The sequence below is a fragment of the Aspergillus costaricaensis genome (genome assembly GCF_003184835.1).
Source record: "Aspergillus costaricaensis CBS 115574 unplaced genomic scaffold BO79scaffold_53, whole genome shotgun sequence".
Lineage (NCBI taxonomy): Eukaryota > Fungi > Ascomycota > Eurotiomycetes > Eurotiales > Aspergillaceae > Aspergillus > Aspergillus costaricensis.
Window position 1 is genome coordinate 100800 of NW_020291853.1, and position 12225 is coordinate 113024.

A 12225-nucleotide genomic window follows, 5' to 3' on the forward strand; every position below is an offset into this window, starting at 1 on the left:
TTCTCCGCCGTCGCAGTAGATCGCCGTAAAAAGTCGATGTCCCGCCGCATCATGGCCGCATCTCCGCGCGCCCGACCGCCTTCCCAACTGGGCCGGAGGAAAGCGGGGCCCACGTGACTAGGAAACAAGCGAGGCCACAACCAAGAATTTCCCAAAATCGACGCGACCTTCCGTACTTTTCGAACTTCATCGTCACGATTCAGATCGGACAACCACGAAAGTCGAAACATTTCACTTGCCCTTAAACATCCTATCTTCAGCGAATTAAGGAGACATGGGGGGCAAGTCTGCTACCAAGGCCGCTTACTTCGAGAAGCTCAAGGCCCTTCTCGATGAGTACAAGACGGTCTTCATTGTCGGTGTCGACAATGTCAGCTCTCAGCAGATGCACGAGATTCGTCTGAGTCTCCGTGGCGAGGGTGTCGTCCTGATGGGTAAGAACACCATGGTATGTGATCCTCTGAAATTACCGGTGCTTGATTTGCATGCTGACGAATTTTTTAGGTTCGCCGTGCCATCAAGGGCTTTGTCAACGACAACCCCGAGTACGAGCGTCTGCTCCCCTTCGTTAAGGGTAAGTGAAATTGCTTCCAGAGTATGCAATGATGTCAATTGGCTAACTTTCGCTCTCTTTGCAGGTAACGTTGGTTTCATCTTCACCAACGGTGACCTCAAGTCCACCAAGGAGAAGATCCTGGCCAACCGTGTCGCTGCTCCCGCTCGTGCCGGTGCCGTCGCCCCTGGCGATGTCTGGATTCCCGCCGGTAACACCGGTATGGAACCCGGTAAGACCTCTTTCTTCCAGGCTCTCGGTGTCCCCACCAAGATTGCTCGTGGTACCATTGAAATTACCACCGACCTCAAGCTCGTTGAGGCTGGAAGCAAGGTTGGTCCCTCTGAGGCCACCCTGTTGAACATGCTCAACATCTCTCCCTTCACCTATGGTATGACCATCCAGCAGGTCTACGACCAGGGTCAGTGCTTCAGCTCTGCTGTTCTGGACATCGAGGAGTCTCAGCTCCTTGAGGCCTTCTCCAGCGCCATTAACACCATCACCACCATCTCCCTGGCTGTTAACTACCCCACTCTCCCCGCTGTCATGCACTCCCTGGTCAACAGCTACAAGAAGGTTCTTGCCGTTGCTGTTGAGACCGAGTACAGCTGGCCCGAGATTGAGGAGCTCAAGGACCGTATCGCCAACCCTGACGCTTACGCCTCCGCTGCTCCTGCCGCTGCCGCTGCCCCTGCTGCCGGTGGTGCTCCCGCCGCTGAGGCTCCCAAGGAGGAAGAGGAGGAGTCCGACGAGGACATGGGCTTCGGCCTCTTCGACTAAACGTCTCGTGTCAATGCTTCACGGGATACGACTGCCATGTATTAGATACTTTTCTTGCCGGTCTTGACGATTGGGTAAATGAAAATGATTGTCATGGTCATGAAACAATGATCTTCTTTCATCTAGATAGGGACGTAGTAACGTTCCCTGATCCGATGAACTGAAAAAGGTGAGCTTTCAACAATTCTTTGGTTTTTCTTGCTTCGCATACATGCCCACTCCCCGGTGATATGATGATACATTTTTAACCCAGAGCTACTTGCTTTGACGAACAAAAACAGCAACAACAAACACTCTAATTTTTTGCTGACACCATCTCATCCAATTTGCCTTTTTGTCACACATTACCTTTAATGGTCCGATAGCTAACAGCTTTCTCAGGTTCACAGATCAAATGTAGCCCGGACGTAAGGCAGTCGCGCTGTTCGTTACCCCAGAGGCTTGCTCTGTGGTTGTGTACAAGTAGCGGCTAGAAGAGCGTAGTACATGAGGCTGTTGTTGGCTGTGAAGGATTCCATGGGCATTGTATTGGTTGCCGCTGTCAGGGCGCGTGGGAGGAATATCTTCAATACATATAGCATATCACAATGAAAGCAACATCACGTCGCTGCATAGTTATTTTCAAATTGCGTAACATTCCAATTGAAGTAGATTAAGCATGTGTTCCAGGCTTTCGAACAGATTGAAGCTTACCTGAGCCACGGAGGACGAGTCGAGTTCCGGCCCGAGGCCGCGAACGGTGGCAGGACTTGCATGTCGCAAGCCCCTCCGCAAGGTCCCCTCCATCACTCCCACATCCCACATCAAAATGCAGCATCAATTCGAGCCATTGAAGAACGACCTCTTGCTGAGGGCAGCTAGGGGTAATTTTGATCTCTAACATTATATTCGAAGACATGGGACTGATACCATTGCAGGCGAGAAAGTCCAGCGTCCTCCGATATGGGTTATGCGGCAAGGTACGCCTCTCTCTACAAACTTCTCGTTTTGCACTCTTTTGACACTCGAGTAAATTAATTCTCTCTGATAACTGACTATGTTGTGCTTCTTATATAGCTGGCCGTTACCTCCCAGAGTACCATGAAGCCAAGGCTGGCCGCGACTTTTTCGAATGCTGCCGCGACCCCGAAGTCGCATCGACGTTGACGCTCCAGCCCATCGACCGCTACGCCGGACTCATCGATGCCGCTATTATCTTCTCCGATATTCTGGTCATTCCCCAGGCCATGGGAATGCAGGTTGAGATGGTCGACAAGAAGGGTCCCCATTTCCCCGAACCGCTCCAGTCGCCCGATGACGGACAGTACGAGAAAGTGATGCAGAAGGAGGTGGATGTCAAGTCGGAGCTCGACTACGTCTACAAGGCTATTACCCTCACCCGCCACAAGCTGCAGGGTCGTGTGCCGTTGATCGGCTTTTGCGGTGCCCCGTGGACTCTGCTGTGCTACATGGTGGAGGGAGGCGGCACGAAGCTGTTCGTCCAGTCGAAGAAGTGGATCTACAAGTACCCCAAGGAGTCGCAGGCTCTCCTGCAGAAGATCGCCGAGATCTGTGTCGAATACCTGGCGCTTCAGGTTGCTGCTGGTGCTCAGCTGGTACAGGTCTTCGACTCCTGGGCGGGTGAGCTGTCTCCGGCCGCCTTCAAGTCGTTCTCTCTTCCCTACTTGCGTCACATTTCGGCGAATCTGCCTAAGAAGTTGAAGGAGATGGGACTGGAGCCTGTCCCGATGACTGTCTTCGCGAAGGGTGCGTGGTTCGGTCTTGAGGATCTCTGCGAGTCGGGCTACAACGTTGTTGGCTTGGACTGGCTGCATGACCCCGCTGAGGCTAGACGCATTGCCAACGGTCGTGTGACGATCCAGGGTAACGCTGACCCCGGTGTTCTCTATGGAGGTCGCGAGGCTATCACCGAGGCTGTGGAGACTATGGCTCGGGGCTTCGAGAAGGGCAAGCAAGGCTGGATCGCCAACTTGGGTCACGGTAAGCACCTCCACCAACTGGGCGAGTTGCTACAATGCTAATGTTACACAGGTGTGACTCCTTTCGTCAACCCGGATGATCTCAAGTTCTTCTTCGAGGAGATCCACCGTCTGACGGTGTAGATTGGGGCTCAATGCGACCAGAACTAGCTTCCAATTCTTGATTATGTACATGAGAGCCTAGCCAGCAATATCATTGACACCTTCACGAAATTCCAAAGCTCAGACGGAAATGTCCTCGTTCCTGCAAAGACGTCTCACAGTCAGCTTACGTTCCAACAAACATCTAGACCATTCCAATGAGATGCATGGGAAACCTACCAAAGCTCCGGCTTCTCCTTCATAAACTTCTCCATCAGCTGCTTACACTCTGCGTTGTCCAAAACCACAACCTCTTTCCCGCGGCTCTTAAGGTAGTCTTCACCACCCATGAAGCTCTTGTTCTCGCCCACAACAACGCGTTTAACCTTGTAGAGGATGCAAGCACCGGTGCACATGTCGCACGGCGACAGGGTGGTGTACATAGTAGCGCCCTCGTAGGCCGAAGCGGGCAAACGACCGGAGTTCTCGAGCGCGGACATCTCAGCCTATGATCGTAGGAATTAGAATGAGTCAGAGCCAAGTGACCACTTGAAGAGGTAATGGGCTCAACGAACATGCAACACCGGGCTACCCTTCTGGACGCGCATATTGTGACCGCGGCCTAGAATCTTGCCATCCTTGGAGACCAAACAAGCTCCAATGGGCACACCACCCTCAGCAGCGCCTTGCTTGGCTTCTTCCACAGCAGCGATGAATCCGGCGTCAGACTCCATGATGGTTTGTGTTTGATGTACAGTAATTGAGATATGGAATATAGAGCGATTGGAGGGGTAATGCGCGAGAGAGAGAGATAGATAGAAAAGATGGGGTAGCATCAAGCCGGAGCAAACTCTGTGTGGTTAACTGCCGGACTGACCCGCATCGGGCTGAACGTGCGGAGCTCCATGATAATGAGAGGGGAGATAGTAGGTGCTGTCATTGAGATAGGGGATGTTGATTACATTCGTACTTGATTGATAATAGAATCATTGATTATGTGTGCATGTGATAGACTTTCTTGGGTTATGGTCATGCATAAGGTGCTTTTCGAGGGTGCTTGGGGATCGACATGCATAAGCGCAAGCCAGATGCTTGACATTTCATGTCTCGTATATAACTATAACTTAATGTGGTATGAGTTGATTGTATATGAGACATCTTATCTAGATCTATACAGACTGACTGACTGAAAAGTCCTTCTTGTAACTATTCATTCACAATCTAATAAGTTAGAAGATCAAACTAGCAGTGGCTGATAAATTCGGGGTCATCCCCCATGCCACTCACTATCTACTAGTAGTTATCTCCTCTTATCGCAGAGATCAATCTCTGAACCTTTGCTCCACCGTCATGGCAAGAACCATAGAATTGACTTTATTCCTTGGTGGTCTGGTACCCGGGACAATGAATTGCCTCTACAGCAGAAGAAACCGTAGAGTATACGTACCAGGCATTTTCCAGTTAATCTGAAGCCCACCGGCAATTAGCGATCGCGAGGAATAATGAATAGTAATCTCCAGGTGGGGAAATTCCCGACAGGCTTTTTCTTCCCCTCCTTCCGCATCGGGCTAATCGCCTCTCCTTATCGATAAGCCGACAATCAGCCACCGCCCGCCACAATTATGGTGCCTGAGGCAAAAGAAAAGAAAAGAATCTGACCTGGAGACAAGACAAGGCAGATCCGGGCGGCTACGTCAAAGTTTAATTTTGCAGTTTCCTTTTTTTTTTTTTTTTTACTTTTCTTTCTTGGATTTTTCCAGTTGTAATATACTGGGTAGGTATTTTTTACATGTAAGATGGGAGTGTTAAGTAGTAAGTGAGTGTGGATGGAGGGATGCTACACAATACACAGCATTTAGTACTTTAGTGTGAAGATCCTCGTGAACTATGTATAATTGGACTGTAATACCCAGGCTGACCCTGTCGCATACTACCGACTTGTGGAATAAGGACCAGCTTACTTTAGGACCACCCCTCCATGTTGTAGTAGTATCGAACGAGATAGAAGGGAAAGTCCCGGTGATATGATACATACATACACCTTTGGTCAAACACCCAGAAAATGGATGCAACCAACGCTTTTCCACGGTCACGAACCGGTAATTACCAGGGCGATTGTCAGCGATGGAAAGGCTGCGAAAGCGGTGGAAGGACACAGAATCGCATCGAAGCAGTCGGAAGGAGCGCTTGGGCCATGAAGGCTGCGGGTGACGGGGCTTGTCGAAGCAAAGAGAACAACTCCATTCAGCCTGAGACGTTGTCATCGTGGTCATGACAATTTGTTCAAAAGCATCCGACGATCTCTCCTTTCGTGTTAAGATCTGATCCTTTCAGATTTCTATCTCATCCCCCCCCCATATTCTTATTTAACTCCAGTTCCGGCCAGTTGAAGCGCAGTTCGCTCATCTTCTCCAGCATTTCTATACTTCCCGGAGTTTCGCCCCATCGTATCTCCGGTATTTGATACACAAATCTCGAAACTCTTGGCGGGACTTCACTGTGCTCGTGCGGCAAATCAAAGGTCGATTGGTGCCTGGTCCTGGTAATCAGATTACACATACAATACCCTCTCACTGTGTCTCAGCCGCCGCCCTGTCGCCGCTTTCTCTCTTCTCTGGCTCTCTCTCCTGGCTTTGATTATCACCCGGACGGACCCTCTCTCTCTCCAACTCTTCCTTCTTCCTTCCACCTCTCACTTATCCCCCTCACGCCTTCGAGACTCCTCTCCCCTCCCGTCTCTTCCACTCCTCCCTCTTTTTCAAGGACTTCTCTACACTCCTTGGTTTTGTGCCCTCTTTGTTTCAACCTGTTCCATACCCCGGTGTAAGGTTTTCTAGGATCGGATTGTTCCGTTTCGTCCCTCCGAAAAGTTCTTGATTCTTCTTTAATTTCCCTCGGCTTCTCCTCGTCGCCCAACTTTCCTCTTCCGAATTTTTTCTCTTCTAGACACAGATCACAATGGTCAAGGAAACTAAGTTTTACGATATCTTGGGGGTATGTTCTGGGTTTTCGCCAAGTCTGGCTGGTTTTGCACGTCACAGAAACTAACGGTGAGGCGGTTAGGTTGCCCCGACGGCTTCTGAGGCCCAACTGAAGTCTGCCTACAAGAAGGGTGCTTTGAAGTACCACCCTGGTAAGTACGACTTGCATCGCGAATGCGCTGCTTTTCATGAAATAGCTAGGGGTCATTACTAACGCGATATCTGTATAGACAAGAACACAAACAACCCCGAGGCCGCTGAGAAGTTCAAGGAATTGTCTCACGCTTACGAAACCCTCTCCGACCCCCAGAAGCGTAGCCTCTACGACCAGCTCGGTGAGGAGGGTCTTGAGCATGGCGGTGCTGGCGGTGGTATGGGCGCCGAGGACCTCTTCGCTCAGTTCTTCGGCGGCGGTGGTGGTTTCGGTGGCATGTTCGGTGGTGGCATGCGTGAACAGGGCCCCAAGAAGGCTCGCACCATCCACCACGTTCACAAGGTCAACCTCGAGGATATCTACCGCGGTAAGGTCTCGAAGCTGGCCCTTCAGAAGTCCGTCATCTGCCCGGGTTGTGATGGTCGCGGTGGTAAGGAGGGTGCTGTCAAGTCGTGTACCGGCTGCAATGGCTCCGGTATGAAGACCATGATGCGCCAGATGGGTCCCATGATCCAGCGATTCCAGACCGTTTGCCCCGATTGCAATGGCGAGGGTGAGATCATCCGTGAGAAGGACCGCTGCAAGCGCTGTAACGGCAAGAAGACCACCGTGGAGCGCAAGGTTCTCCACGTCCACGTTGACCGTGGTGTGAAGAACGGCCACAAGATTGAGTTCCGCGGCGAGGGTGACCAGATGCCCGGTGTTCTGCCCGGCGACGTCGTTTTCGAGATCGAGCAGAAGCCCCACCCTCGCTTCCAGCGTAAGGACGACGACCTCTTCTACCAGGCCGAGATCGACCTGCTCACTGCTCTTGGCGGTGGTACCATCAACATTGAGCATCTTGATGACCGGTGGTTGACCGTGACCGTCGCTCCAGGCGAGGTCATCACTCCTGGTATGTGCTTCCCCTCTCCAGCCTCGACTTTGGCGCATCAGTCTAACGTTCCCTCTGCAGGTGCTATCAAGGTTATCAAGGGCCAGGGTATGCCTTCCTACCGCCACCACGACTTCGGTAACCTCTACATCCAATTCGATGTGAAGTTCCCCGAGAAGGATCAGCTCAAGAACCTTGAGTTGCTCGAGCAGGTCCTGCCTCCTCGCATGGAGCAGTCCCAGCCCCCGCAGGACGCCATGATCGAGGACTTCGAGCTGGAGGACATCGATGGCAGCGAGACCTCTCAGGCTCGCGCACACGGTGCCGCCAACTCCATGGACGAGGATGACGATGATGTTCCTCCTGGCGCTGAGCGTGTGCAGTGCGCATCGCAGTAAACGGGGAGTTTAGATGGGGAGTGATGATGTTGTGCTGGGGCTTGATGAAATTCGCTTATGATACCATGTGAGGGGTTTCGGCCCCGGTACTGCTCGGTTCTGTTATGTTCGTGCGATGACTTATTTCTGCGATGGCGTTTGCACTAAGATTCGGGAGATGAAATGGAGATTTCTTTTCTTTTCGTTGGATGCGTTTTCCACCATCCTCACCGCCATCACGCAGTGGTTTCCCATGCTATAATGTTCTCTTTTCCTTTTTCTTTCATTGGGAATGGGGGCCTCTGGGATTTGATGAGTGGATGAGAGACGATGTTATGTGAGTCAGCTTCTTTTCTCCTTGACTCCGGGGAAACATGTCGGAGGATTGAGCGTTTCTTAGTTTATAGACTACACAGCACGGCTTGGGTATATCATGCTTCTGGGTTCAAACGTCCATGTAGCGATAGAGTAATCTTATGGCTATGCCTTCAACCTCTGGGAGTACATATAGATACGACAAACCCGATAAGTTAAACAATAATCACACCGTCCCACCTCGTTCCCTTACCTCCCAATTCTCAGAGTCCCCAGGTACCAGAATCAAGTGAATTAAAATAGATTTAAAAAAAAAGAAAAAATAGAACAAAGAAAATTACCCCCGACACAACACTCAAACACCCAACAGTCCACCAAACTTACATATTTACTTTACCCACATATCTCGGCCCGCAAACACCCCTCCACAACGAAACCACAAAAACAAAAAGCAAAAGAAAAAAACAAAAACAAAAAGAAATGTCCTCAGGGAGGTTCGAACTCCCGGCCTTGGGATATCCAGGAAATTTATATGTTTCCTAGTCATATTCAAGAATGTGATATGAGACCCACGTGATAACCAACTACACCATGAAGACATGTTGTTATGTCAGCGGAGAGAGAAATTGAGTATATATCCATATCATGGGAGGAACAGGATGTGTATGTATGTCTTGAAGTCGGGCCAACTGTGTGGAATGAATGGGGTTGGCAAATAGCTACTTATGTACTTGGTGAGTTAGTTTGTAGTATTATATGATGAGTTTGGAGGGGGATTTGGGGATTGTTGGTTTAGGTTTTGGTGGTATCTTGGTGGAGTGAGAGTATATGTTTGTTTGTAGGATTCGGATTGTTTATTATTTAGGTCCTAGTGGTGGGTAAGTATAGATATATGGCTCGGTGTTATACTAGTGGTAGTGTTCCATAGCCCGAGTAAGTAGGAGTTTGTCATTCATGAATGGTATCGACGTAGTTAAGATAAAGATACAGATATAACGGATAATATAATACAAATAATGGGTCAATACACAGGATATATGCTATTCGCTAAGACGGTTGTAAAATATACATAAAATAGTAGTAGTATCAATTGCCATCATCACCACTCCGTCCAAACCTGCCTCCGAATCCACCCAGATCCCGACGGAAGAATTTTCCAATGTTCTTCAGATTCTCGTTCAGGTTGCCTGCGGCGGTGATGCTTTCTCCGCCTTGCGTTTGTGTTTGACCCAACGGTCCAGGTGTAGAGGCCGGGCTGGTCAAGGCGCCGGATATGGCGCCACCACTTGGGGTCAGGTTAGTCGTGTTGGCTGAGCTCATTGGCGTCCCGAATCGATCTACACCGTCTTTGGCGGCGGAGATGATGGCGGATCCGAGCATGGTAGGGTCGAAGCGGGTGGAGGCGCCAATGGATGCTGCGGCGGTGCCGAGACCGAGGCCCTGCGAGACGGTGCCGGAGGATGGTGTCGCGGAGGCTTGCATGGCGGACAAGATGGGGTTGCTCTGCTGGAGGTTCGCTGCGTAGCGATCAGATGCTCGATGGATTTGGAAGAGTTCTAAGAGGTGGTTTTGTTCCTGGCGACTGCGGATGCCCTTGATGTCGAGGATCTTGCGGAAGTTGGCGTTGTTTTGGTCGGCGATGTGGACCAGGTAGGCCTGGACCAGGGCCTCAGGAGGAGACGGTTGAACTTGGAGAGTCTTGAGGAGGGCTTCGATCTTCGCAAAGCTGGCGTTGACGCGCTTTACGAAACCTGCTGGCGCGGGGCTGGGGAGGAGCGACGAGAGGCCAGTCTTGAGGGTGTAGGCATCCAGAAGCATCTGATAACATCTGTTAGTTCCAATGGACGTTACAATTTAAGCTGAGACAGTGAACCTACCTGCTCCGCACCGGTCTCCGCGATCGGCTTGCACTGGAAGACAGTCGCAATGAACACGTTCGATATCAGCTCCACAACATGGTCTGCAAATGCGCGGGCATACTGTTGCTTATGCAGCAGCTGCAACAATTCAGAGCATCTTGTCTGCGTCTTGGACATTAGCTCGCCGACATAGGAGCTTTGATCGCTTACGCCCTCCAGCCGGTTCCAGGGTGTGTTGCGCATCTCCCGCCAGCAGGGCTCCAGGTCAATCTCGACCTTACGCACTAGCCCTCGAACAGCTGCAGAAGCAATTCCCATGAACGAGTCCGCTTGACTTTGTAGGTCCACCGACTGTTTGAGACTTTTGTCGAGCCTACCCTTGATCTTTTCCTCCAATTGATTGCACGTCGTATAGCAATAGTCCGCGGTGTTGAGGACTAGGATAAGTTCCTCGGTACCTGGTACCTTCGAGGGAGTGTGACCCGTAGGCCTTTCACTGATGTAATAGAGCAGGACCTGTGCATACTGATCGAGATACTTCGCAAATACCTTCGCAAGCTCCGCAAGGCTAGCGCCAGTAGATAGCTTCGCGCATTGCTGCAACGAATGCCGGTAGAACGTGAATAGGTCGGTGGAAGAGGATATAACAATGTGCGAGTCAAATTCTTCATCCGCTGGCTTCGCGGGTTGTTGGCGGTATTTAGGGATAAGCGCAGCCAGCTGCTTGTCCTGGGCCTCAACCCAGACGCTCAGGTAGGGCTCGAATGCCTCTGAGATGGCTTGACCAAAGACTGGTGCCTCACTCGAGGCGAACGTATCAGTCGAAGGCCGAGATGGACTGACAAACCGCCGTTCAAGGGAATGCTCAAAGTCCAGCGTCTCTTGTAGACAGGACAGTAGCAGGTTGACATCAATGGTCTGGCCGTTGCGCACCGATCGGGAGAGAATGCCCTTGAAGTCCTCCCGCGTACCTTCGCAGAAAACATTCGCCAGAATCTCGTTGACCCTCCAGGAGGCGGGAAAGATGGGCGCATATTCCTCATCGTAGTTCTTCAGAATCCGCCTGAACCAGGCATACCGCCGTGAGATATTGTCCAGTGACCCGGCCTCTTCGTTGTTTCTAAAAACCTGGCGATATTCACGTAGCTGGAAGTTGCAATACCAGGTCACCAACCTGGACTTTGCGTGATCACCAAGCGCATCCATAACCAAGCAGCCCTCCGAGAGCACGTGCCTCTTTTGGCCAACTTCCCCTTTCGCGAACGCCAACTCGAAGTCCTCGCAAACTTGCTCCAGAAGCTCCCGTTGTATATCCGCAACGTTCCGACTGAGCAGTGCAATCTGATCTATCGAGCGATACGACTTGAAGTGCGCCATCAACTGTATGACCGCCTGTAGCAGCTGAGCACAGTCGCGGTACTGCCGCGTCCGGCCCAGAGAACGCAGTTGGTCGTAGGCTGTCGTTAACATCTGCAGTCTCTTCAGGACCGTCATCGACAGCGTGAGGTTCTTCTTCGCATTGTCCAGCTGCTTGATATCCGCCGTCATCTCCGTAATGGCCAGCTCCGTCCTGGACGCGCGGTCGCGCACATCGTCAATCTTCTTGAACAGCTCCGTCAAGTCGGCCTTGGCGGCCTGGATGCGCTCGACACTCTCCGCATTGGAAGTGACCTGGTCCTCTACCAGTGCGCCGATATCGTTGTCGAGCTCATCCTCATATTCGCGGAGGGACTGGGAGACCTGGGATACCGACGACAAGGTGGAGGGGTGGGAGAAGATTGAGTTCAAGTGGTCGATCGGATCGTAGTCCGCTGCGAGATTGGATCTATTAGCAAGCTCCCTGCTGGGGTAGGTCGTCAATGGCAGCCCTCACCTGCGTCCAAAGGATCGAGGGGGCCCTCCCCGTTGGAGGGCATTTGGCCGGGGGTGGTGGTAGTAGTAGTGGCGGACATTCCATTAGCTCCTGAGCGTCAACGCCAGACACATGCTGCAATGCCAGCTAGGGGGCATCCGCCAATTCAACATGTAAGCATAAACCCAAGAGCGAAGGCTACCAAAGGAGTGAACAGGACCCGAAAACGACAAGCTGTAAGGTCCGCGGGGGAGGTTGTTGATGCCGGAGCCGCAGGTCGGGAAGTTGGCGACAACTCAGCCCGGCTCCGTCAATCAGTCAGTCACGGGCAGCTCTGTAGTCTTAGCGCTTTGCCCGCGCCGCCGGGCCTCGTCATCGCTCTTGTCTGTTCGTCGGAAACAGGACAGGCGCATGATAATC

General features: G+C 51.6%; 5 protein-coding genes and 1 non-coding gene across 6 annotated transcripts; 3 read left to right on the top strand and 3 right to left on the bottom strand.

Moving 5' to 3' along the window:
* The first annotated feature begins 192 nt into the window (after positions 1-192).
* On the top strand, positions 193-1756 carry BO79DRAFT_204500 (60S ribosomal protein uL10). Its single transcript, XM_025681790.1, has 3 exons — positions 193-448; positions 505-574; positions 639-1756. The coding sequence occupies exons 1-3, from the start codon at positions 275-277 to the stop codon at positions 1331-1333; spliced, it is 939 nt and encodes a 312-aa protein (XP_025534403.1). The 5' UTR covers positions 193-274; the 3' UTR covers positions 1334-1756.
* Positions 1757-2119: 363 nt separating this feature from the next.
* BO79DRAFT_204501 (uroporphyrinogen decarboxylase HEM12) lies at positions 2120-3536 on the top strand. Its single transcript, XM_025681791.1, has 4 exons — positions 2120-2196; positions 2251-2292; positions 2390-3313; positions 3365-3536. The coding sequence occupies exons 1-4, from the start codon at positions 2142-2144 to the stop codon at positions 3433-3435; spliced, it is 1092 nt and encodes a 363-aa protein (XP_025534404.1). The 5' UTR covers positions 2120-2141; the 3' UTR covers positions 3436-3536.
* Positions 3447-4312, bottom strand: BO79DRAFT_211836 (cytosine deaminase). The gene is made up of 3 exons (XM_025683089.1): positions 3969-4312; positions 3634-3899; positions 3447-3556 (listed from the first exon to the last, which is right to left on the bottom strand). Exons 1-3 carry the CDS (start codon positions 4125-4127, stop codon positions 3535-3537), a joined length of 447 nt encoding a protein of 148 aa, XP_025534405.1. The 5' UTR covers positions 4128-4312; the 3' UTR covers positions 3447-3534.
* Positions 4313-6152: 1840 nt separating this feature from the next.
* On the top strand, positions 6153-7955 carry BO79DRAFT_67287 (type I HSP40 co-chaperone YDJ1). The gene is made up of 4 exons (XM_025689581.1): positions 6153-6387; positions 6457-6526; positions 6605-7423; positions 7484-7955. The coding sequence occupies exons 1-4, from the start codon at positions 6352-6354 to the stop codon at positions 7798-7800; spliced, it is 1242 nt and encodes a 413-aa protein (XP_025534406.1). The 5' UTR covers positions 6153-6351; the 3' UTR covers positions 7801-7955.
* A 620-nt stretch (positions 7956-8575) lies between these two features.
* On the bottom strand, positions 8576-8693 carry BO79DRAFT_t255. Its single transcript has one exon. It is a non-coding gene; the product is annotated as a tRNA-Met (tRNA).
* Positions 8694-9123: 430 nt separating this feature from the next.
* Positions 9124-12036, bottom strand: BO79DRAFT_182787 (putative GARP complex subunit Vps53). Its single transcript, XM_025680245.1, has 3 exons — positions 11827-12036; positions 9972-11764; positions 9124-9912 (listed from the first exon to the last, which is right to left on the bottom strand). Exons 1-3 carry the CDS (start codon positions 11903-11905, stop codon positions 9181-9183), a joined length of 2604 nt encoding a protein of 867 aa, XP_025534407.1. The 5' UTR covers positions 11906-12036; the 3' UTR covers positions 9124-9180.
* Positions 12037-12225: the final 189 nt, after the last annotated feature.

What these genes read in the sequence shown, in the direction of transcription:
- BO79DRAFT_204500 (XM_025681790.1), top strand. Translation starts at nt 275, where the DNA reads ATGGGGGGCAAGTCTGCTACCAAGGCCGCTTACTTCGAGAAGCTCAAG. An exon ending in TGATGGGTAAGAACACCATG is followed by an intron (nt 449 to 504) that starts GTATGTGATCCT and finishes CGAATTTTTTAG; the next exon opens with GTTCGCCGTGCCATCAAGGG. An exon ending in TCTGCTCCCCTTCGTTAAGG is followed by an intron (nt 575 to 638) that starts GTAAGTGAAATT and finishes CTCTCTTTGCAG; the next exon opens with GTAACGTTGGTTTCATCTTC.
- BO79DRAFT_204501 (XM_025681791.1), top strand. Translation starts at nt 2,142, where the DNA reads ATGCAGCATCAATTCGAGCCATTGAAGAACGACCTCTTGCTGAGGGCA. An exon ending in CTTGCTGAGGGCAGCTAGGG is followed by an intron (nt 2,197 to 2,250) that starts GTAATTTTGATC and finishes ATACCATTGCAG; the next exon opens with GCGAGAAAGTCCAGCGTCCT. An exon ending in GATCGCCAACTTGGGTCACG is followed by an intron (nt 3,314 to 3,364) that starts GTAAGCACCTCC and finishes AATGTTACACAG; the next exon opens with GTGTGACTCCTTTCGTCAAC.
- BO79DRAFT_211836 (XM_025683089.1), bottom strand. Translation starts at nt 4,127, where the DNA reads ATGGAGTCTGACGCCGGATTCATCGCTGCTGTGGAAGAAGCCAAGCAA. An exon ending in AGGGTAGCCCGGTGTTGCAT is followed by an intron (nt 3,900 to 3,968) that starts GTTCGTTGAGCC and finishes CTACGATCATAG; the next exon opens with GCTGAGATGTCCGCGCTCGA. An exon ending in AAGGAGAAGCCGGAGCTTTG is followed by an intron (nt 3,557 to 3,633) that starts GTAGGTTTCCCA and finishes ACGTCTTTGCAG; the next exon opens with GAACGAGGACATTTCCGTCT.
- BO79DRAFT_67287 (XM_025689581.1), top strand. Translation starts at nt 6,352, where the DNA reads ATGGTCAAGGAAACTAAGTTTTACGATATCTTGGGG. An exon ending in AGTTTTACGATATCTTGGGG is followed by an intron (nt 6,388 to 6,456) that starts GTATGTTCTGGG and finishes TGAGGCGGTTAG; the next exon opens with GTTGCCCCGACGGCTTCTGA. An exon ending in AGGCGAGGTCATCACTCCTG is followed by an intron (nt 7,424 to 7,483) that starts GTATGTGCTTCC and finishes TTCCCTCTGCAG; the next exon opens with GTGCTATCAAGGTTATCAAG.
- BO79DRAFT_182787 (XM_025680245.1), bottom strand. Translation starts at nt 11,905, where the DNA reads ATGTCCGCCACTACTACTACCACCACCCCCGGCCAAATGCCCTCCAAC. An exon ending in CCTCGATCCTTTGGACGCAG is followed by an intron (nt 11,765 to 11,826) that starts GTGAGGGCTGCC and finishes CCAATCTCGCAG; the next exon opens with CGGACTACGATCCGATCGAC. An exon ending in CGGAGACCGGTGCGGAGCAG is followed by an intron (nt 9,913 to 9,971) that starts GTAGGTTCACTG and finishes AGATGTTATCAG; the next exon opens with ATGCTTCTGGATGCCTACAC.